Here is a 23,398-nt window from a genome sequence, read left to right as displayed (position 1 = left end):
TCCCTGCCAATTCTTGCCCATCCCTGGAGGGGCCTGGAGAAGGCAGGAATTGGCTTGAGACCAGAAGTGCTAGCCCACCCTGCCCCTGAGTCCCAGAGTCTCTAATTCCCACCTGTGGGGAGATGCGCGCCAAGCCAGCCACCCAGGGAGGGCGCGCCAAGCCAGCCACCCAGGGAGGGCCCCACCCTGTCCGCATGCCTGTCTCTGAGCCCGTTTCTCTGCCCCACCCAGCACGAGCCAGATCCCCCCTGTCTTCACCCCACTGAAGCTGGACTTCAATTTTGGAGCAGCGCCCATAGAAGCCCCACCCTCTGTGGTGCTCCTGGCCCTGAAGAACAGCGGAGGGGTGCCCCTGCACTGGTATGGCTGGCTTGGAAGGGGGTGCCTGGGGGGCCCGGGAGGCAGATGCTGGAGGTTTTCTCTTGCTGGGGGCAGACCTGGCTGCCTGGTGTCTGCAAAGAGCGGGTCCCCCATTGATGGGGTGTGGAGGCCAGGGTGGAATTGGGGTCCAGCAGGATGACACATGTCAATAGGCTGAGAAGTGGTGGAACCACCGTGCTGGAGACTGGCATGGGCATCTCAATATCTAGTGAATGAGAAGTGCCCACTGGGTGTCTGCTACATGCCAGGCACTGTGCTTTCCAAGCCTTTTCTCCTCTAAGCCTCGCCCCAACCCTGTGAGAAAATCCTCATCTGCGGACTCATTCACAGATGGGAGGCTAAGGACTCAGCCAAGAGCACTCAGCTGTCAGCAGGCAGAGCCAGGTTCAAACCCAGATTTGTCCAGCTCCAAAGTCCCCGCCTACACCAGTTAGTCAGTAAGGCTTTGACCTGCTCTTGTGTACTAGCCACTGAGCTGGACCCTGGGGCAGCCCTGAGCGAGCCCCAATCCCATGGGGGCCAGGCCTGCATGGGGCCGAGTGGAGGGTCTCGGCAGGGATGGATGGAGATCCGCTGCCACAGAGCAGTGTCAGGGAGGCTGGTGTGACTCAGTGAAGCCGCGGGCCAGCTGTACTTCTCCAGTCACATGGGGCTCAGGCCCGGAGCCCTCAGCCGGCCACTCTTGGCCCTTCCTGTGCTTGGCTTTCCTCCCACGGGGCTCGGAACTTGTGCCCAGTAAACATCCCGTTTCCATGCCAGGGCTTTTTCTTATTCTTCCTCTCTGCCTCTGCCACGCGCCTCGATTTCCTAGTAAACTTCCTCTTGATGACTTCCAACTTCGCCTGGCTAAACAGAGGTGAGAGAGAAGTGTCCCCATCAGGGTCAAGCTTGGGAGTGAGAGCCAGGAGTCCAGCCTGGGTATGGCTGTGGGTGGATGAGCGTGGAAATATGCAGACGGGCATCTGAGATCTCAGGAATCTTCCTGCCTGAGAAGAGACTCTCGGGGGTGGAGGCTGCATCTGCAAGGGTGCAATCGCCGCCCCTTACTCTCTGGATTGTCCCACCCCTCCCTGTGGTGGAGGGAGTTGGGGAAGTTGGCTCATTAAGTGGCTCCTCTCTGAGAAGGGCTGGACTATGCATAACGGGCCCCTGGCCCTGAATGACTGAGGAAGCTTGGCAGGCCGGGCTTCTGGCCTGATGGGGAAGGCCTGGGCCTGCTTTGAGCTCTCGATCCGCCATTCACTGGGCTCTTTGAGTGGCTAGGAGCCAGCTCCCATGGGGCTCGGGGGTGGGGACGGGAAAAGCAGCGTTGGCCTGTGTCCTGGCGTGGAGCAGGGTATTTGGGTGAATTGTGTGTGCGTGTGTGTTTGTGTAGAAGCAAGCCAGCTCACACTCTCCATGGAGAGGGTCCAGGTCGCTGGAAACCGAGGCAGGAGGAAACCCAGGCAGAGCGCCCGCCAAGCGGGGCCCATCCATCAGGAGATCATTTGAGGTTCAGGAAGGCAGTCTGTGCTTCTTCCAGGACTCCAAGCACAGGAAACCTTCCTTGGACGGCTTGACTCTCCTAGGCTTTTTGTGTTGTGTTTCCTTTCCATTCCTTAGAAGGCTATTTTTGAAAATTCTAGTCAGTCTCTGCCGAGCTTATAAAGAACAGACTGAAGGTTTTATTCCTGCCAAGACCAGCAAGAAACGGGGAATGTGGACTTGGTCTGGAGGTGGCAGCAGGCAGGACAGATGGAGTGAGAATTCCAAGGATGAGGAGAGCCTGGGGAAACAGGGAGCCACACTGCTGCCCACTCACTCCAAGCCTCTTGCTCTGATGTCTCTGCCCTTGCTCCAGTGAGATGTGGGCCCTTGCATTCAAGGGGAGATTCCTTACAGAGGCTGTTTAACACCATTTATTCCCTCATGCACTCATTAAGCCACTGGCTAAACCTTTACTGGGGCTTCCTAGCTGCAGGCTCCAGGCTGGCTCTCAGAATAGAAATGCAGATGAGCCCAGGTCCTGCCCTCCAGGTGTAACAGGGCTGGGAAGACCAACCTTTCTGTGGAGCGTGATGTGTTCTACGAAAGAGGTGTGTGCAGCATTGGGGCCACTTCACTCCATTTTGGAAGTGTGTGTGGGGGGGGGTACGCATCAGAAAGGCTTCCTGGAGAAAGCGACAACCAAGCTAGACTTGCAGCCTCGGGAGAAGAGGCAGGCAGGCTGCAAAGAGCCTTCCACCAGAGCGCCTGGCATGTACACGAGTAAGAGAAAAGGGCACAAAGTGACAAGAGCATTGTTGGGACGGGAGGGACGGGCCCCGGATGCAGCTGGAGAGGCTGGCCAGGGCCCAGGTCTATGCCTTGGAATCCTTCTCCTCGTGAGTTTGGACTTCTTCCTGAGAGCATCGAAGGGATGTAAGCTGGGATGGGGGAGCAAAGACGTGATCTACTTTCAAGACGAATCACTCTGGTCTGGGATGTGGGGAGAGAAACGTATTCGCAGCCTGAGGCAGGAGGACAGGCGGGGAGGCTCCAGCAGTGCCCAGATGGGTGGCCACACAAGAGGAATGGCGGGGAAAGGAGCTCGAGATTATTTAGAGGGAGACTGGGTGAAGGAGGTGAGGGAAACGGAGGCATTGAAACTATCCAGACGACCCCAAAATAGCAAGATCCCCAGTTTGGCTACTGGTCAATATCCCTCAGATAAAACAACGAAAGCGGTTTATTCACCTATAAAAAGTCAGACAATATAAGGGTGATGGGAAAAAAAATAAGACATTCCTCAGCTCCCTCTCCAAATCCACCTCTTTCCCTCTGAATGAAGGGTTCCTGCTTTTCAGAGTGTGGTCTTGGGACCCCTTTGTCACTTGTTTTGTCAGCTACTTAGAGTGCAATGTCTACTTGACTCCATTGCGAGGTATTTCAGGCGTTAATCTACACTCAGCTTCGCTTCAGATTCCAGAGCACCAGCCCTGCTGAGGCACCTGTTCCCGGCCCTGTGCCCAAATTGGCCTGGACACCCTCCCTCTTGGGGGGTCCTGGTCAGTGTTGCTGGCATCCCTAGGTGCCTCAAATGTTTTTTCACAGAAACCCCTGCCAGGGTTAATGGCCAGCGCCAAGTGACACTCATATACAAGCAACCCCCTCGACGCCTAGCACCCACGATGGGGAGCCCCAGTCTTCGCTTTCTGTTTCGTCACCACAGCCCTGGTCCTGGTCCTGGGATTGGGGACCACTATGAAATGAGACTCCACAACAACCATGTTTGCTCGTCCATGCATGGGACAGCTTGCCAAATGGGGGGTGGGGAGGATGAAATGGAGAGGCGTGGAGGGGCCTCCGTCTGTCCCGCCCACCCGGGGCTCAGAGATCCCACGTGTCTGTTCTGACTGAGGGGCTTCACTCCGCTTCCTTTGTACTCCTCTCCCAGGGCCTTCCTCTTTCCAAGTGACCAGCAGATTGACCTGGAGCTGTGGGCAGAGCGAGCAGAGTTTGACTACGCTGAGCTGCACCAAATGCGCGTGCAGGACAATGGCATATTCTCCATCAGCCCCAAGGCTGGGAGCCTGAATCCCGGGCAGGAGCAGGTGGTGGAGCTCAAATACAGGTGCTCCCATCTCCGCCCGGTCCTGGAGACCCCCTTTCCCCTGGCTCCTGGAGGAGCCTGGCCTTGCACTGGGACTCCAGGGTACCCTAAGTGGCCACCACCCTGGGAGGACCCCACTTTCCCACCTGCAAGGGAGGTTTAATTCTCTTGCTCTGTCCAACTCAGGGGCTTCCACATACTCCCAGGGGATAGCTGGCTCAAAGCCACAGGCAGCCATGACCATTTGTTCTCCCACGTGTGCCCGGGCTCCGTAACTCATCCCAGACTTGTCTCCTCCATTTCAGCCACCTGTTCATCGGCACCGATCGCCTCCCGGTGCTCTTCAAGGTGTCCCACGGCCGGGAGATCCTGGTGAGGTCCCAGCCCTGGGCCTGTCCTGGACAACTAAGAGAGGAGCAGGGAACTGTGCCCCCCAGGGAGCGGGGGGGCCCATCTCTCCACTGGGTGCTTCACTTCCTCTCGGGGAAGCGTGTTACTCATGAGCTCTCTATTTCCAGCTAAATTTCATAGGCGTCACAGTGAAGCAGGAGCAGAAGTATGTGTACTTCACCTCCACTAGCCACCAATTCATCCCTGTCCCCATTGGTGACACACTGCCCCCACGGCAGGTGAGTGGTCTACATCACTCTGCTCACCAAGAGGCCTTCCTGTTGACCTTTGTGTGTCTATCTGCATCAGCCCTTGACAGGGTGACAAAGACCCTGCCCCCTAGAAGCCCTCACTCTAAGAGGTGGGGCTGCAGGTTGAACCTCGAGATGGAGGAACTGGGAGAGACCCCAGGCGAGAGGCTTCAGCTTCCTGGTGCCTCGTGTTCACCCCTCTGCCAGATCTCATTCCCATGCAGAACAAGGGTTTTTCCCCCCTCTAGCACAGGGTTCTTCAAACTTCTTTGACCATAAACAACACTAATATATTTTGGATGATAACCCAGTACATACTACACACGCAACTGAAACAAAAGTACCCTGTTTCCCCGAAAATAAGACCTAGCCGACAATCAGCTGTAATGTGCCTTTTGGAGCAAAAATTAATATAAGACCTGGTATTATATTATATTATATTATATTATATTATATTATATTATATTATATTATATTATATTATATTATATTATATTATAGACCTGGTCTTATATTATAGTAGAATAAGACCGGGTCTTATATTAATTTTTGCTCCAAAAGACGCATTATTGCTGATTGTCTGGCTTGGTCTTATTTTCGGGGACACACGGGATCACAAATCAGTACATACACTACTACATGAGACATACTTTGTTTTTGTTTTTATTGTATTCTGTTCCGTTGTTTTTATGCTGGATACACCCCCACTATATTGGTTTCATGACCTGCTCACTAATAGGTCTCAGCCAGTTTGAAAATCACTGCTCCAAGGAGATTTTTTTTGAATGTGAAAAACTGGAATGTGAATTCGCACGAAGCTATAGAATTTTTTTATTAGTTAAAGGGAATCAGGTTCCTTTGTTCTAAAAAAATATATTGGAAATTTCCAAAAAACAAACAGATTTTCTCAAACATTTCACAGCTCTGAAATTTCAAATCGTGTAGAAGCCCTCGTGTTTCCGGGCAGGGGCCTCCAGCCACTCAGCCTAGAGGCAGGAAAGGGGCTTAACTGGACTGAGAGAGGGTCCCTTATCCCCGAGATCTGTTCACTTCCCTACACCACCCTCCACCTCACTGGCTTCCCAGCAGCCCACCCAGAGCTGGGTGTGTCCAAGCTTGCAGAAGCCCAGAGACTCAAAAAGGAAGGCGAAGACTCATGTGCCCCCAGGAGAGCTTTCCAGAGAGACCAGACCACTCCCCTGTGGCCCTGAACACAGACATTGGAAAACGCCCCCAGATCTGGAGCCAGGAGACCCAGTTGTGCCTCCAGTCAAACTGTACAACTGTGGCCACGCTTCCTCCTTTATTCATGAGATGATGACAGATGGTAGCCTGGACCTGCAACAGGGCAATAGAAATAGAGAGAAGTGAACAGATTCAATTTACATTTTGGAGGCAGAATCATTGGGACTTGCTGGGGATTGGATCCAGGAGGTAAGCAAAAGGGAGGGATTGAGGATACATTGGATTCTTAGTTTGAGCTACTGGGAATATGTCGTGCTATTTGCTGAAGGGAGCTACAGGGCGTGGGGGGGAGGGGGCAGGAAACAGGTATTTAAGAGTGAAGAGTTTGCTTTTGGCAAAATTTGAGATGCCTATGAGACAACCAAGAGAGGTTGTCAAGTAGAAGTTGGTACCAGGTCTGGGGTTCAGAGGGTGGTCCAGGCTAGAGAATAAAAGTCAGCATTTTCAGGATTGGGTCTGAGAAAGATGAGGGGGCCGGGCCTCAATCCAGATGAACTCTATATTTTCTCTGTGTCCCGTCTTCTTGTCTCTAAAATGAAGGATTGCACCAGAAGAGCTCTGGTTTTCTTCTAAGATGTTTGGTGATTCCCAAACTTTGCAGTTAGTCTTGGGGTACCTCATACCATCCCTCCGCTCCCTTATCTGCGTTATAAAGCTCCCTTATAAAGCAGGACTGCCTCTAATGGCAGACGTGGAAAGCGACAGCCTCACAGGTGATTAGAACCAGAGCCTAGAAAATGATGAAGGGTCTGGATGATGCGTGCATGGACATTTCCCTAAATTCTGACACTGGGGACATGAGCATTAGCGTCCCCTTATACCTCGACAACGGTAAATTGAGAGCAAATCAAATAAGGATTACAGATTACCGTAAAATGTCATAGGCTGAAAACACAGTTATATACTTCTTGGGTGATGAAGCCATAAGGGAAATAGGAGGTATTTAGGGGAGCTCTGGGACTGTACGTGTAACATTGTGGAGATCCACCTGGCTTCCCGCGATGGACACAGAATCGCAGGCTGTCTGCATTGGAGCCCTGAGCTAGTTTGGAGGTCTCCCTCTTCTCACCCCTGCAGATTTATGAGCTGTATAACAGTGGCTCGGTGCCTGTGACATATGAGATCCAGACCGACGTCCTGTCGCAGGTTCAGGAAAAAAATTTCAATCACCCCATCTTCTGCTGCCTCAACCCCCAAGGGGAGATCCAGCCAGGCACAACTGCTCAGGTCTTGTGGATCTTCTCACCTCTCGAGGCCAAGACCTACACGGTGAACAGCAGCCTGGGCTGACGTGGGGTGGGGGTGGAGTTGGCCTCCTCAGCAGGCCATGCTCTGACCAGTCCCTTCCTCCATCCTCCGAACTCCCCAGGCAGACGTGCCCATACATATCCTGGGATGGGACTCAGCCACCATCTGCTTTCAGGGAGTGGGCTATGACCCCCATGTCATGGGAGACACAGCCCCTTTCCACAACATCTCAGGGGACAACAGCTCCATACACTCAAAGCTGATGGTTCCTGGACAGGTAAGGGGAAGGGAGCTGGGAAGGCCTGAGGGCCCAGGGTGGCCAGTGCAGAGGGATGGAGAGGCTGGAAAGGAAAAGAGATGATGTTGAGAAGAGGCATACCGAGGTGGAGCCTGGAACCAGCCCTCCTCCACATTTAGGAGGCAGCACTAGCTCCAGCAGAGGCTTACCCTGCCACCTAGTGCCCACAGGTGTTCCTGCTCAAGCCAGTCCACTGGCTGTAGGGCCCTCCATGCTGCTCTCTCCTCTGGGCATTGGGATGGGGTTATTCGAAGGGGTGGAAAGAAGCTCTCCCACTCTAGGGCTCTAAGGTATTACCTTCAAACAGAACGGTCCCTCCCCTAGACCTAGATGGATTTTGCTGAAAGATATCTGGGGTCGATAACTGCCTTTAGTTCACACACTCCTCACTGTTGAGAGGTCTGACCCATTCATCCATCCACTTACCCATCTCCCCATTGACCCACATGCCCGTTTACTCATCCATGTATCTATCTATCCATCCACCCAATTCTCCATCCATCCTTCCATGCATCCATCCAGGTGCTATCCACTCATGTGTTTGCCTGTCCCCACTTCTGCTCCTACCCTTTTTGGACACTTACTGCAGGACCAACACTGTGGAGGCCCTGGGGACACACAGAAGAGTCAGACAAAGTCCCAGTCCTGGAGGTACTCAGTCTGGACAGAGAAAAAGTGTCCCTTTCATGTGGCCTCAGTCTTTCCAGACACCCCTGCAACACAGCTCCTCTTCTGTGCCCAGTGACAATACCAACAGCTGACCACCCATGAATTTACAACCATCCTTTAGAGACTCAAATGATGTGGTCTGTGTTCTCTATGCAAATTCTGATTTCTCAGCCCTTCCAAACCCATGTTAGTGGTCAAAATCATAGGCTTTACAGTGAGACTGGGTTTATCCCAGCTGTACCAGTGAGAGACCTTTGGAGAAAATATTTATGCTCTCTGAAGCTTGGCAGCATATCTTTAAAATGGGGACAAAAGTAGTGCCTATATCAGATGGCTATTGGGAGGATCAAAGGCATGTAAATTGCCTACTGTGGTACCTGGCCTGTTGAAAGCACTCAGTAACTGGCAGTGGTTGCTATGGTTATTATTTCTTCACCTCCCAAACTTGCTGTTGTGTTTTCTCCACCAACAGAATGTCTTCCTGTCCCAGTCTCACATCTCCCTGGGAAACATTCCTGTGCAGAGCAAGTGCAGGCGCCTGCTATTCCTCAACAACCTCTCCAAGAATGAGACAATTGTCTTTGTCTGGCAACTGAAGTCCCTAGATTTCGGGAAGGTAAGAGTCTCCTGCGTCCATGGAGTCAGAACCTCCAGCAGGGCTCCAGACCTACCCCATCCCACCCATCTTGTTCTGTCTCACCCATTCCTTCCCCCCCCATCCCACCCCACCCTATTACATCCCATTCCACCCCATCCCACTTCATCCCATCCCACCTTGTTCTGTCTCATCCCATCCCTTCCCATCCTACCCCATCCCACTCCATCTGATCTTGTCCCATCCCATCCCTGTGACGCTCCAGAGACTCCTTCCCCAAATCAACAGGTGTCCGTGAGTCCCATGAAAGGGAAGGTGGCTCCTGAAGAGATGATCCCATTCGTGGTGACTCTGGAGGCCTCAGTGCATGCCAGTTTCTATAGCATTGACCTGGTATGCAAGGTAGGACCAGCCCTAGAGAGAAGCTGGGTTGGAGCACAGCTCCCAGTCCTGGTAGGTGGGGTGGGCTATGAGATCCCCAGCTCCCCAGAGAGAGCCAGCCCCTGGTAGAGTGGGGTGCCCCACAGCACAGGCCCAGAACGAGGCCTGGCTACAGGCCCCCCAGACCTTCATCTTCTCTCTCCTTGTCCTGGGCCACAGGTCTACCAGCAGGCCCTCCTAGAGCAGTACCGTAAGGATCTACAGGAGTGGGAGGACGAGAGTGTGCGGCAGGAAGCAGAGTTCACCATCACAGACAGGACAGTGAAGGTGCGGAGGGCACAGTGGGCCTTGAACACCACACATCTTTCTGATTGGCCTTACTAGAGGGGACAGAGGTGGTGATCCATGCAAAACTGGCCAGCATGCCCTAAGAGATGTGATTTCTTTCATTAAACTAAGCATAGCATCTCCCCAAGAGACTCTCTGGATACAGAAGGCTGGCTGCCCTTTCCTTACTTCGATATTTAACAAGTGCCTTCTAAGTGTGGGGTCCTGGGGACCTGGGGGAAACAAGATAGAGGTCACCTTCTGGTGGAGGACAGTGCGTCATGGTGGTTTGGGGTGCAGGCTCTGGGAACTAGTTGCCCCGTTGTGATTCCTGACTTGGATGATTTCTAGCTCGGTGATCTTGGTCAAGGTATTTAACCTCTCAGGTACATCAGCTGTAAAGTGGGGATAATATGACGTCTGGGACTGGCTTCAAGATAATCCAGAGGGGAGGTGTAGGTGAGAAAAGACTGGCCATGAGTTGCTAATTGTAGAAGCTGGGTAGTAGGCAATGGAGGTTTCTTTGTAGCATTCTCGCCACTTTTATGTATGTTTGAAATATCCCAAGGTTAAAAATAAAAGTTTAAAAAATATTTTTAAATGCAAGTAAAATATTATCTGCTCCGGAGCGCTGTTGGGAAGATTAAATGAGTTAATACATGTAAAGTGCCTACAACAGTGCCTGGCCCCCAGTAAGCATTCACTAAACATGGGCTATTAGCTTTTGTGGGGGGGGGAGACCAATAATAAATGGGAGACAAAACGTCTGTCTTGGTTCCTCCCCCTGATCTCATAGCTCCCCCACACTGGTATTGTACCTTGATCACCTCTGTTTCCATCACACTGAACCCCCAAAGAGGAACTGCCTCCCTCTGAAGCTCTGGCCCAACTGTGAATGCAAATCATGTCCTAAGGGCACGGAAGAAGGGATTTCTCAATTAAGTCTTAATAAGGGAAGCTGCTTCCTTATCATACGAAACCACAAAGCTCCAGGGCACAGGATAAGCTCCCTTGGGGCATCCTGCACATGTTTGGTGGCATGTCTTCTTTCCTTGAATTGGATAATCATATTTTCCTTGACTGCAGGATGCACTTCACTAGGGAAGGTTCTGGAAGAGGGTATGGGTAGGAGTTGTGCAGGACCAAGAGGGTAGCCTTGTCCTGCCATTGGTTTCAGGCCTTTGGTGGGTCAGCAGGAAGGGTAGGAAGACGGGGATTCCCTCTAGGCCTCTTGTACCCTAAACAGGGGTCTCTTTGCTTCCTCAGAGAAGGGCATATTGTACAGCCTGTGAACCTGTGAGGAGGTATAAGGTAAGGCCATAAGCCCCAGGCCCATCTCCTTGGGATAACTTGAGAGGGTCCTTGCTTGCTCTCAGAGATGCCTCCCACCGTTGGTCCAGCCTCTTAGAAGGGAGGGATGAAAGTGCCAATGGGTAGAGTCAAACCCCTGCGTGGACCAAAAGGTGTGGTTGGGGGGTTAGGGACCCATCAGTGACAAGAGTGTAGTCCCCAAACCCCTGCCTCTCCTCTCCCAAATCCATGCCTCTCCCTTCCCAAAGACACTGCCCCCCATCAAGAAACAGCAGACTCTCAACCGGCCCGCCAGCTGGAATCTTAAGATCCCAAAGGAGGAGACATCCTGGCCATGCCCCCAGCCACCCTCGCCAGGCACGCTCTGCTTGGGCCTCACAGCCCGAGCCCACGCCACCGACTACTTCCTGGCCAACTTCTTCTCCGACTTTCACCGATACTTCTTGCACCGGTGAACTGTCAGGGAGGGAGGGGTGTCCTTCCTCTGCTTTCTGTCCCCTCTCTCACTTCAGACCCAACCCTTGCTGAGGGCTGGGTGGGCCCAGGATGCCCCCATTATTGCTTAGGCCCTTATGAGGAGAGGGGAAAAGAGCCAGCGTCCCCTGGGAAGCCCCTTTAGGCCTCCCCATCCCCCATTCCTTCCTTTCCAACTTGGGCCTCTCCAGTTCCTGCATGGATTCTGAGAGTCAGGCTTAGTTCCCCACATGCAGTAGCACCATGTTTGGGTTAAGACTGGGACCTCCCCAGACTCATCTATGTCCTCATAACTGTGAGGCCACCACCCCGCTCATGCCCCCAACCCCAGCATGGTGGCTTGCCGAGGCCACTCAGCGTCCTGGCCTGCCCCAGGGAGCTGCCAAAGAGGAAGTGCGCCAGGGAGGAGTTGGAGGCTTCTGAGAAAGAATCCCCTGACACGTGGGTGCCTGTCTCCAAGCGGGGGAAGCAGCTTCTGGTTGACTGTCTTACCTCCATCATCAGGTGACCTGCCCACCCCCTGGACCCTCACCTCCCCATCTTTCCAGTTCATTCAGTCAACTCTGGGTCCACCCATAGCCCCTGAAGTCCCAGCCCTTCCTCTCCTGAAAAGTAGGACTTCCTCGCAAAATCCCAAGGCTCTCCAGGACAGTGCAACTCTAATAGAGTTGGCTCAAGGGATCCTCAAGGCGGGGTCCTGAGTGCTGCCTTGTCCATGGCTAGTAGACGGGTTCTGGAGCCACTTCACATTCTCCCCAGGATTGCCGTCCCTCATCTGTGTAGCTCTGACATCCTGTCTCTGCCTCCGCCACGTAATGTTCTCCTCTAAGACTCCATGGGTCCCAGAGATACCTTCCTGTAAAGAAGAATGGGAGGGGCAGTGGACCAAGCACCTCCCCCACCCAGCACCTGTTTGTGGACGTAGTAGGCAATAACCACCCCTTGGGTGACCCCTGAAACCAGAGCTCCACAGGGGCCTGCAAGGCCTCTCCGCAAGGATCTTCTCTTCCTCCCTGCCACCCAGGGGTCTGCTGGAAGACAAGACGTTCCATGAGGCCGTGGACCAGAGCCTGGTAGAGCAGATGCCTTACTTTTGCCAGTTCTGGAATGAGCAGTCGGCCAGGTTCATGGCCCAGAGCAGCAGCCTGCACATAGTGCCAGGCCTGTCTCCGTCCTCCAGCAGCTGGGAAGACAGGGAAGGCAAGGAGCAGGAGGAGGACAAATGGACGCTGGGGGAGAAGGAAGGAGGGGACGAGGAGAAGAAGGGCAAAGAAGAAGAGGAGCTGGAGGGGGAAGAGGAAGAGATGAAAGAGGAGGAGGAGATGGGAAAGGAGAAGCTGGAGGAGGAGGCGGTGACAGAGGAGCAGGAAGAGAAGTTGACCTGGGCAGGGACTGAGCCCGGGTCCCAGGAGTCCCTGAAATGGCAGTGGCAGCAGCAGTTGAAGGTCATGGTGAAGGAGGAGCAAGAGCAGGACCAGAAGGAGGCCATCAGCCGGTGAGCAGCCAGACCCAGGTGAGGGTCTGGAAGGGGGCTGTGTGCAGACGGATCCTAGGAGGCGATGGTATACTGGGACGGCCTCTGCTGTGTGCGTCCCTGCCCAACTCCGTGTTACTGACATTACTTTGGTAGCATAAGGCCTGGGTGGGAGTGTTTACAGAAAGGCTATCCGAGCTTTAATTTTTTTTCTCCAAGACCCAGCTATTAACATTCACCATCACACCACTTTGAGGAGGGTAGTTATAGTCTTTAAGTTCTCTTAAATGTGTTTCTAGAACCAGGAGAGACGTACCACCTCTTTTTGCACCACCTTCCCTTGGGACTGCTCTGTGGCGCTCTCTGTCTAGGTTGGGATTCCCTAGGCCCCACCCAGTCCCTTGTCCGCCATCTCATCGCTGGATGCCTTTCCCCAAACCTGGCTGTGATGGGGACTATGATGGCCTGAGTTCAAATCCCATCACTTGCATGACGTTTGGCAACTTGGGCTCTTTAAACCATAGTTTGAGTGTCTGTAAAATTGCACCAAGGATGCCTCGTAGTGTTGGGAAGGTGGGGAGTTAAATGAGAATCCACACAGAGCACGAGGCACAAGGTACAGTACAGAGGAGGCCAGCGGAGAACGCCGAGCCTGGCGGTGGTGGCGCTGACACCCGCGCCTGCGTTCCCCGCAGGCTCCCGGCTTTCGCCAACCTGCAGGAGGCGCTGCTGGAGAATATGATCCAGAACATCCTGGTGGAGGCGAGCCGCGGGGAGGTGGTGCTCACCTCGCGGCCGCGCGTCATCACCCTGCCTCCACTCAGCTTCCCCAGGTGGGAGCGCTCCGGCCTGCCGCCGCGCGGACAGCGCCGCAAGGGCGCGGCGGGCGGCAGGGGTGGGCTGACTTGGCCCGAAGCTTCGCCCTCACCTTTACCCGGGATTTGTATCTTCCAGGATTGTCGCTCCGGACTTGCTGCCGACGGCGTCCTTAGGTCCACAGCAAACCGAGACGTCCCGGCTGGTGGCGCCGCCCCCTACCGACTCTTCGCGGACGCCAGCGCCCAGCCGCTACGACTTCCTTCCCTAGGTTCTGCCGGGCCCCCTCTCCACCGCCCTACCAGTAAAGCATCTAGACGTTTTTTCTATATCTGCCTTGACTTTATTTCCCCGACGCGGGAACAATTCGCGCGCGCTGAGGGGGACAGATGGTGGGAGCGGCCAAGATGGACCGATGGGCAGCGATTCATTGGAGACTTAGGGGGCTGGGAGGTTGCGCCTCTCCACCGCACACCTCAGCTAAGCGAGAGGTGTCGCCGCTCGCTGCCGGGCGCTGGACCTGGTCTGGCCAGTGGAGGGCGCTTCCGGCGGGGCTGGCTGGCCTTAGCGCCAGGCCTGGTCAATGCAGCAGGTGGCCGCGGGGCGAGTGGACCACCCCTCCTGTTTCTCCGCCACGCCTGCTCCAAGGCTCAGTTGCCCCGCCGCCCTGCCGCCCCGCCGTCCCGCCACCAGCCTTTTTTTTAGCAGCTGCCGGGCACCTGGGACTCTGCTAAGCGGTTGGGAAGGAAGGGAAGCCGAGACACGTCGCGGAGGGCCAAAAACTAGACTCTGGGACGCGGGTAGAGGTCACCGGTAAACAGCGGGCCACAGACCCTACAAGCGACTCCCTCTGTGAATCTGAATCCTCAGATCAAGGGATGTCCCGCCTTCCCTAGGATACCCACCTCCTACTCCCCCCAACCTCTGCCAGACAGCCTCTGTCCTCGGCTCCTCGGCTCCTCCCACCTTCACCCTCCCCCGCCAGGAGCAGGTGGGTGGAAAAGTGACATCTGGTGTTGTTCCAGAGGCGCCCAGGTCCCGACAACCCCCCCCCCAACACATACCCGCCACACACTGCCTCGGAGGAGCTCCGGCCCCAGATCTCCGGGGGGGGGGGGGGAGCGCTCCACCTCCTTTGAGTCAATATTTGCCCCGAACAAACGGGCGCCCGGACAGGTGTGAGTGTGCGTGTGTGTATGTGTGTCTAGGGGCGGGGATTTAACAGGCCGTATAAGAGCGCGCTGAGCTGGGGCTTCCGCACAAGCTCCGGGGCGTACACTGGGGACCAAGCCAAGCAGGGCCCGGTCGGGTGGAGGGTGGCCAGAAAGGGAGGGGTGGGCCAGGTGCACACCTGTGGTGGCCGCCCCGGCCGCCGACGTGTCAGCCGCAGATGCGCGCAGGTGAGGGCGGCGGCTGGCGGAGCGCTGTTGGACACTGCGCTCGCGGAAGACCAGGACTAGAAGATCACCGAGGGCCACCGCCAGGCCCCGGGCCCTCTGCTCCCGCCCCGCGACGAGCCCCTCGCACAAACCGGACCTGAGCGTTTTGTTCGTTCGGCTCGCGTGAGGCAGGGGTGGCCTCTCAGCACCCGCCCGGGGGCCCAGCCGGATCGCCACGCAGGCACCTGCCGCCGCCGCCGCCGCCGCCGCCGCCATACGAGTCCGGAGAGGCTGTGCGCCACTCCCAGGGGAGATCCGGCTCTCATCCGGCCCCGCTGGTCTTGCCTTGAACTGCCCTGGCCCGCAACTCCGGGGCTGCCCAGCTCCATTCCGGTTAACGCGGGCCTTCGAGTAGGTTCCACCGGGTGGCATAGGGGAGCTTTGGCACGGAATAGGCGCCCTTCCGGAGGTGGAAACCTGGCTTCTGATCTCGCTCTGTCTCAGCGACCTCTGTGGCCTTGGGCAAGTCATTTCTCACTTCTCTTCAGGTTTTCTCATTTGCACATTGAGAAGCTTGGTCTGGCCTCCAGCGGAGTGCCTTGCCAATCCCCAAATACTGGTTTCTGGGCTTCTAGCAGTATTTCTGAGCCCCCTGACCGGGGAAGTTGGAGGCCGCGGAAGGGTTGGAGCAACAGCGGTGAGGTGTGGAAAATCTGGATAGATCAAGTCCCTCCTTATCTCTTTGGTGCTGTCGCCCTGAGGGTTCACTCCCTGCCATCTTCCTGGCCCCTCTTCCTATATTTGAGACAGACTGACTGATTGGAAAGGACAAACACAGGGCCCGTAGCCCTTGCCTGATGGGGTCCCCAGGCACAGCAGCTCACCACCTCTCCCAAACTTCTTAATCCCAAGGCCTCTTATTTCAGTCAGCAGGAGGTGGAGTGTGTCTAAGTGACCCTCCGCTTAGGTGGGAGTCCATGGGTCATTAGCTACAATCCAAACCTACGACAGACCAACCGCCTTTTCAGGGACTCAAAGTGCTAAGTTCTGGCAGGGAGGAGGGGGATAGAGATTGTCCCAGACCCCTGACGTCCTGCTAGGACAGCCTAGAACGGACGGCTGCATACGAGGCCTGGGGTCAGTCTGAGTCCCTAGCTCAGTCTCCATCCTGTGACTCCAGGGGTCCTCCATACCCTCTCCCAAAATTGGTGGAGATGCTGAACCAAACCCAGAGGGAGGGGCCAGTTGTAGGTAGAGGCTGGAAGGAAGGCTCCTTAGACAGCAATAAGGAGCCCTCATTTCCCCCATGGGGTGAGGAAGTTTCATTGGCTATACCCCAACACACCCAGGGAGAGGCAGCCCTCAGGCAGATGGGAACGAGGGTCAGGAGTCGCTGGTCCCTTCTAGCTCCAACGTGGACGTTGCTAAAGGTGCTGCCTTGTCTCCTCCACCCCTGCCTCACTCCACTGCCATCCCTCACCCAACTACCCTCAGGCCCCATGGGATCTGCTGAGTCCTTGGAGCAGAGAAAGGAAGGGGGTGGGGATGAGACGGCTCTGACAGATCCCAGGCAAATATGGGGGGAGGGGCTGCAGGTGGGATCTTCAGGCAGCAGCGCCAGGAAGGTGGGGAGATGCGTGGGTCCCAGGCTGGCGTGTGTGCAGCCCCTATCCTGGCCTCCCCGATCCGGCTTCTGTCCTGGGCCCAGCCATCCGCCTCTTGCCTGGCACTGAATAATGTGCCTGTCAAGGGCCTGGACGGGCACCTTCCACAGGCAGGTCCTCCCTGTGTCTCTGAGGGCTTCCTCTCCACTCCCCCAATCACAGAAGGGGGCTAGAGCTCCCTGCTCTGGGATTCCAGATCCTGGGGCTGTGCAACTCCCCATGGAATGACCCCCAAGACACACACATACATACACATAGCAGTCCTGGGGGCGGGGTGGTGAGGAAATGAGGCCACCAGTGGGCTGAGGTCTGCCCTGGTGACAGAGAGCCCCTGCCTTCCCCCACCACCCCAGAGTCTAATTTCCCTGGACTTCCACCCCCCATCCCCAAGACCCGCATTTCCTGGCTCTTGTCAGTGATGGGCCTCTCATCCAGGTCCCGCCTCCCCTGCCTGGCCGGGGGCGGAGTCTCCAGGCACCAGGCAGGCCTGCAGGTGCTGGGCTGGGTGAGGGGGTGCGCTCAGCAGCTGGCGTTCGAAGCGGCCCCCTCCCCCCACCCCTGCCCAGCTCTCAGCTAGAGCCTGCTTCCTGTCATCGCTGTCAGCACCCCGGGCAGAGGAGGGAGCAGGGAGTGGAGAAAGCGGAAAAGGGGCCTGAGCTCGGAGTGCGGGCAGTGCTGGGACTGGAAAACAGCTGATTAGACATGGAAGCAGGGAGAAGGATGAGAGGACTGCTGAGAACACAAGCGGAAGGACAGTGGACAGTCAGACGGTGCAACCCAGAGGGGTGTGAGAACCACAGGAGAACTTTCAGAGAGGCTGCTGACACCCTGCCCGCCCCGCCACACACACACACACACACACACACACACACACACACACACACAGTAAAAGCAAGAGCTATAGAGAAAGAGAAGCAGAGACAACCCAAGAGAAAGGAGAGGAGAGGGACAGAGACAATGTGAGATAATCAGAAATGTACACTTCAGAGAGATGGAGGGATTCAAAGATGGAGGATCAGAGATTGGAGTAGCAAGAGTTGGAACGCACAGTCACCTGGAGGAAGAGGCAGGGTATGTGGAAACAGCCCCTACCCCACCCTACATTGGTAAAGGGAAATTACCCCCAAAAGAAAATAGAGGTAGCTTCTATGTGGGCTGCAAATGGGACTTCCAGGGCTGAAGGTCGGGGTGACACCCCTATCTTTTTCGGAGACTCTTCTCTACCCATTGAAGGGCAGAAGGTGAAGAGGAGCAAGGCTCAGGCCAGGCCACTGGGGCTGATCTGACTCCATCTCTCCTTTCTCTTTTGACCACGGCTAGACAGACAGCTGAGGCAGCTGTCCTGCCCTCACTACCGACCTGTTGATTCTGGCGGAGCCTTGGAACTTCTGGATGTGGAGGCTGCCCAAGGTCTATGTGAGAGTGGGGGGCCTTGGGTGTGGAGGCAAGGAGGGGGGGCCCCATACCCAGGTGCTAATCCCCATCCGGCCAAGGCAGAACCAGAGGCTCACTGACCTTCTTGGAGATTAGTTCCCATGGCAACAGCAGGGCAACTCGCCCCCTCACTCGGGCTAGGCCTGGGGGTGGGCGGGACATAGTCTGGGTGGAGAGGGGAGGGAACCTTCCTGAGGCATCACACAAAGTCAGGGCTGGGGGGCCCCTCTAGGATCAGCATTTAGCTTAGTTTACAGATACAAAAGTGAAGAGGGAGAGTGACCTGCCCAAAACCATCTATGGAGCCAGGAAAAGCACCGGGACCAGAAGTCAGGTCTTCAGTTCCACTCCCAAGTGTTCTTTCCAGGAGAGCAGAGGCCTGAACAAGAGCAAAGGATATTGAGATAGTCTCCTTTGACCTTCCAACCCTCCTAAACTGAGATCAGGAGCAGAGTGGGTGGCTGGAATGGGGTGAGGCAGGAAGGCTGCCCATCCTGAGTACTAGGCTGGCTCCCACAAACAAGTTTGGGAAGGGGGATGCAGGTCCCAGAGCTATGTTTGCTGCCCTGACTCCTCCCCTGACCCCAGCCCAGCCAGCCCCAGGGGGTGGGCAGAACCAAGCAGCAAAGCCAGTTAGAACTACAACCACACAACGGTAACAGCTAACATTTATTGGGTGTGTACACCAAACAAGTTCTGTGTTTTACAAGCATTTAAATCTTCACAACAGTTTTAAAGACTATTATTCCCATTTTACAGAGGGGAAAACTGAGTAGAGTGTAAGTTTAACCAACTTATAAGTAGTGGAGCTTGGACTTGAACCTGGATAGAAGTGTGACTCCAGAACCCACACTCTTCAGTGTCTGTATGATCCTGTACGATTCTGAGACCATCTTCTCTAGGTGATCGTGGAGTGAAGTGTGTGCATGTGAAAGCACGTACTTATGTATGACTCCAATCCTCAGCACAGTGCCAGGCATATAGTACTTCTTATTAAATATTTGAGAAATAAGTGAGTGAACAAATGTCTGCCCGTCGATGAGTGTGACTTTGCAGTGTCCACTGAATCCTAGGAAACTGTTCACATGTGATGCATGTACGACCCAGCCAGGTGCCTATGCTGTGTGAACGTGTGTGTATGCCTATGCCCTCTCCCTGCTGCCCTGTTTGAGCCTTGTGGCTTTGTGTCTGGGTGGTGGTGAAAACTGCGTCCCATCTCCCTGGATGGTGGCCAGTTCTCCATCCCCACAGAGGGGCAGAGAAGAAAGGCTGTTTATAGCGAATAGGACAATGGGTCTGTGCCAGTGGGGCTCCTGCCCACTCAGAACCTACCTCTTTGGGGCCCAGCAGTCCCACCCTGCCTGAGCTGAGCTGGCATCTATCTCACCTTCCTTATCTCTGTCTCCCAGGAGACCAGACCTCACAGCCCCAGGGAAAGTGCTCATCTGCCTGTTGCTGGCTCCAGACCTGGGGTGGGGGTGGGGAGTGGAGGAACAAGGCTGCAAAGGAGGGGCTAGTAATGGCACAGCGGTGTGAGAGGGCATCATTCACAGAATTTGCATCTTCAGTCACCAAACCCCTGGCTGATTTCCCAGTGAAATGAGGGGTAAGGGGTGGGAGCAGAACGACTTGAGGAGAGGGGGCCACCAGGCACTTCTCAGCTGCCTAGCAGTACTGAGAAGTCGGGCCTTTTACGGGATGAGGTTCTATATGAGGGAGATGTCACTCCTCTGGGGATAGTCAGGGCCATTACCTGGGATGGGGATTTGGGCCAGAGCCCAGGATTGAGTTTGAGGGTTCTTTGTTGGCTCTACGTGTCCCTGTATGGGATGGAGGTCTGGGTGGGATCTATGGGAAACAGGACTGGGTCTGAGGGTTTCTCTGTAGGATCTTAGGGTGCCTTATGGGATGGGTGTTTTGGTAGAATCATGAAAGGGGGAGTAGTCCTGAGGATTTCTCTGTGGAACCAAAGGTCCCTGTAATGAGATGGAGGACTGGCTAGGGTGGGGATGGGGTTTTCTGAGGGTGATGAGATCCCTATGAGATCTTAAGATCTTTTGGAATAGATCTGGGAACAGTTTTTTGTTTGTTTGTTTGTCTACCTAACCCCTGCCCCATGCCCAGAGGCTAAGGCTGTGGGTGTGGAGGAGGTAGGGGTGAGGGTGCTGAGCTGGCAAACAAAGCCACCTGTGCATCCATCCTTCAGGAAGCTCTGAGCGCAACTGATCTGGGAAAACAAATAGGACCAGCTGCTGGGGGGTGGGAGGGGGCTAGGAGGAGGTTGCTGGGGGGAGTCTGGGGGGCTGGAGCTAGAACCACTTCCCCCAAGCCTTTGGAAAAAAACAGCTTGGTACAGAAAGGAAGCTGGGAGGGGGTCCATAGTACAGGAAAGGGACAGGAGCCCAGAGTCCCATTCTGGCACACCAGACAGCCCCCACCCCCGCCTCTTCATCGCCCCTTCCCCTCAGTGGCTAATTCTTCCCTTTTTTGGTGACTTTGAGGCTCAGAGCCAGGAAGGAATTTGAGGGGATGGAGAGAACCTGAGAGAAGTCTGAAGATCTTCTGGGCAACTGGCTATTGGTGGTGTTGGTGGGTGTGCCCATTTCTGAGAGAGCTGGTGCGGACAGCTGGAACTAAAAGCCATGGACTGTAGGGTGGTGGCAGTGGGACCTACACACCATTTTCCTGATGGGGAAACTGAGGTACAGGGGAGGAGAGAGGCTGGCTAGTGCCACACAGTTACGTAGTGCAAAGCCATGATCAGAATTTAGGACCAGAAGCGGAGCAGTGGCCCTTCTCTCACACAGGGTCTCCACCCCAAATCCCAGCCTGACTCGTAATTTTAATTTGGATCTCAGCTGTACTACTTTCCAGCACTTCCCCCAAGCCTTTGAAAACACACACACACATACACCCCTCCTGCGCAATACAATCTTCTGACCAACACCTGGACTGGAAACAGCCCTCCCAAGAGGAGCCCCAACCTCCAGCGCATGCCCCGACTGCCGCAAACACAGCGTCCAGCCTCTTGACAGACTCCCCCAGCCTCGGAACTAACGCCCGCGTCACGGACCATCGCAGACGCACAGCCTGACGCACTCGCCAGAGACGCCCGCCTCCCCTCTCGGCCTCAGCCTCCCACCAACTCTTCCACCCGCTTCACGGCGCCAACTTTCTATCCAGCGCGGTGCACCCGCGCCCCCTAGTGGCTGAATTCAGAATTGCTCGATAGAGATAGGAGAAGAAAAGAGCAGGTAAGGAGAGATTGGGTTCCTCATCTCGGACCGCTGCCATAGTCTGGACTTGCGAAACCAAGTAAGACACAAAGACACAAAGAGCCCAGGACTGGCTGTTGCCTCCCTCGATAGTTCGTGTTTTCCCCTTATGCTTTTGGGGAAATTATAGCCTCTTTGTGTATCTCCAAACCTCCCCTAAAGTAGGGAGTTCAGGGGACTGGGCATGGTTCCCAGTAATCCGCAGTCAAACCTGGCTGTGGTTGTCCCTGCTCTGACTCAAATCCTCCTAACTTGGGCTTTACTCCCTGTGTTCTAGGGCCCTGTACTCTTAACATTCACTTTCATACACATTGTGAATCTCAAGAGCAGTTCTTCATTGGAGAAAAGAGAGACCAAAGGGAGACTCTGGCTGCTCCCAGCACCTGTTCTCCGCATCCCAGAACTTTAGGGGTGGGGAGGTTGGTAAGATGGGCAAACCATTACCCCTGCACTTTCACTGTAGAATCTCCCCATGGACATTGGACTCAACTTGACCACCTTGTTCACTCACTCATTCGAGTTTTTTGAACACCTACTATGTGTCCAGCCCTGTGCTAGGTTTGAAGGTAACAAGACTGACACAGCCCCGCCCCTTAAATGGAGCTTACAGCTAGTATAAAAAGAGGCACTCAGCACATAAATAAAAGATGAGAAAGTCAACTTTACAGTGATAAACATTATAAAGAAAACAGCGTGACTTGATGGACAGTAAAGGCAGGAACAGGGTCCCCCAGGCAGTAACAAAGGAGCCAGCCATGCCAAAATCTTGTTAACTAAGACACTCCAGGTAATGAGAACAGCAAGTGCAAAGGCTGAGAGGTGGGAATGAACTTGGCAGTGGGAGAAAGGATTGAAGGCCAGCGAGGCTAGACTTTCAGGAGTGGGGATGCCTGCATCTGGCCTGTGAGCTTTTTTAGTCTCAGGACGTTGGGTGGCAAGAGCACTGGCTTTGGAATTCTAATCTTGCTCTGACACTGACTAGCCATGTGAATTTGGACAAGACCCTGCACCTCCTCAAGCCTCAGTTTCCGTATCTATATACCCAAACCTACCTCATTGGACTGTTGTTGAGCCTATGAGGAAAGCACTTGGCTCATGGGAACAACAAATATTTGTTCCCTTCTCACTCACCCCTCCACTTCTGCTGGAATATCGCTTCCATTAAAGAAAACTCACAATTTTGCCAGAAGCCTTTGTATCTCACTGACAGCTGTGTGGTTAGGAAATTCTGCTGCAACTTGTGAGGAATTATCCTGCCTGGAACCTCCGTTGGGGCCCCAAACCTCTCCCCTCCTCTTTCCCTCCCCCTGTCCTCATCCTTCCCGGACCACGGAGCACTGGGATTGGGGGCAAGAGCCTAGGACCTACAGTTAAAATTAGAAGCCCAGGTTCACAACTCAGCTGGGCCACCTCCTCGACAAGATTCCGGAACCGTCTGGGCCGCAGCTTCTTCTGAGAAATTGAGGGCAATAGCCGCCTACCTCACTGGGTCGGTGCGAGAATTAGCTGAGATCACGCGTGTAAAAGCTGCGAGCAGAGCGCCTGGTCTGAACTAGGCGCTCAGTAATCGGTTGCTAGCTCTCAAGTAGACGTCGGGACCGGAGCCCCCAGACCCTGGAGCTCTGTCTGACAGATGGCAGCGTGGCGGTTCCGGCCGCGCTAAGGTTGAAACGTTCTTCTTACCTACCCTAGCGAGCCACTCCTTTAGTTACTATTTATTCCTAGGCGCTTGGTAAATCCGCGCGCTCGCTCAGGCAGTTCACGTTTCCCCGCGCTCGGCGCCTCCTTGCGGCGAGTCCTGGTCATCGCCCCTTCTCCGCCCCTCGATACAAGAAAACTAGGGGAACGTGGTGCCGGGTCTGGGAACTCGAGTTTGGGAGGAAGGGGACTGCAGTGGAACATTTAGGGGAAAGAGGACTGTGAGCGGTGTAAGAAAAGTCGCTTGCGGGGAGCCCCTAGCGTGGCCCAAAAGAGAGGCCTCAACCTAGGGCTGAAGAAAAGGTGGAGTTTAGATGTTGGGAAGAACTTCCGCGCCCCGAGTTCGGAATGCACAGTTTTACCTTTATCCCCGAGGGTCTGGGCCAGGGAGGGCGCGTTCTGCTCCGAGGTCGGGTGCGCCTTGCCTGGCTCAGGCTCCCCCAAAAAAGAAAGAGCGGAGTCAGCCTCGGCTGTAGCGGGCGCGGGACTTGTGCCTCAGCACGGTTTATTGTAATCC

The 23,398-nt window shown here is 54.9% G+C and overlaps 1 protein-coding gene across 4 annotated transcripts in view; it reads left to right on the top strand.

Moving 5' to 3' along the window:
- Positions 1-13,745, top strand: part of CFAP65 (cilia and flagella associated protein 65) — a 34,020-nt gene extending 20,275 nt beyond the window's left edge. For all 4 annotated transcript variants that reach the window (XM_074313489.2, XM_019741883.3, XM_088793925.1 and 1 more), the window contains 15 exons: positions 232-360; positions 3,797-3,973; positions 4,258-4,324; positions 4,471-4,581; positions 6,916-7,107; positions 7,208-7,363; positions 8,526-8,669; positions 8,937-9,050; positions 9,249-9,356; positions 10,623-10,667; positions 10,916-11,118; positions 11,517-11,645; positions 12,166-12,636; positions 13,311-13,448; positions 13,570-13,745. In XM_074313489.2, the coding sequence (XP_074169590.2) occupies positions 232-360; positions 3,797-3,973; positions 4,258-4,324; positions 4,471-4,581; positions 6,916-7,107; positions 7,208-7,363; positions 8,526-8,669; positions 8,937-9,050; positions 9,249-9,356; positions 10,623-10,667; positions 10,916-11,118; positions 11,517-11,645; positions 12,166-12,636; positions 13,311-13,448; positions 13,570-13,702 (2,317 nt within the window). In that variant the 3' untranslated portion in view covers positions 13,703-13,745. The remainder of the gene's footprint in view (positions 1-231; positions 361-3,796; positions 3,974-4,257; positions 4,325-4,470; positions 4,582-6,915; positions 7,108-7,207; positions 7,364-8,525; positions 8,670-8,936; positions 9,051-9,248; positions 9,357-10,622; positions 10,668-10,915; positions 11,119-11,516; positions 11,646-12,165; positions 12,637-13,310; positions 13,449-13,569) is intronic.
- The last annotated feature ends 9,653 nt before the right edge of the window (positions 13,746-23,398 follow it).

This window comes from Rhinolophus sinicus, chromosome 17, assembly GCF_057876585.1.
Source record: "Rhinolophus sinicus isolate RSI-liver-muscle chromosome 17, RSI-T2T, whole genome shotgun sequence".
NCBI classification, from domain to species: domain Eukaryota; kingdom Metazoa; phylum Chordata; class Mammalia; order Chiroptera; family Rhinolophidae; genus Rhinolophus; species Rhinolophus sinicus.
The sequence above is the reverse complement of the archived record's forward strand: the minus strand, read 5'-3'. Positions and strand labels throughout refer to the sequence as shown.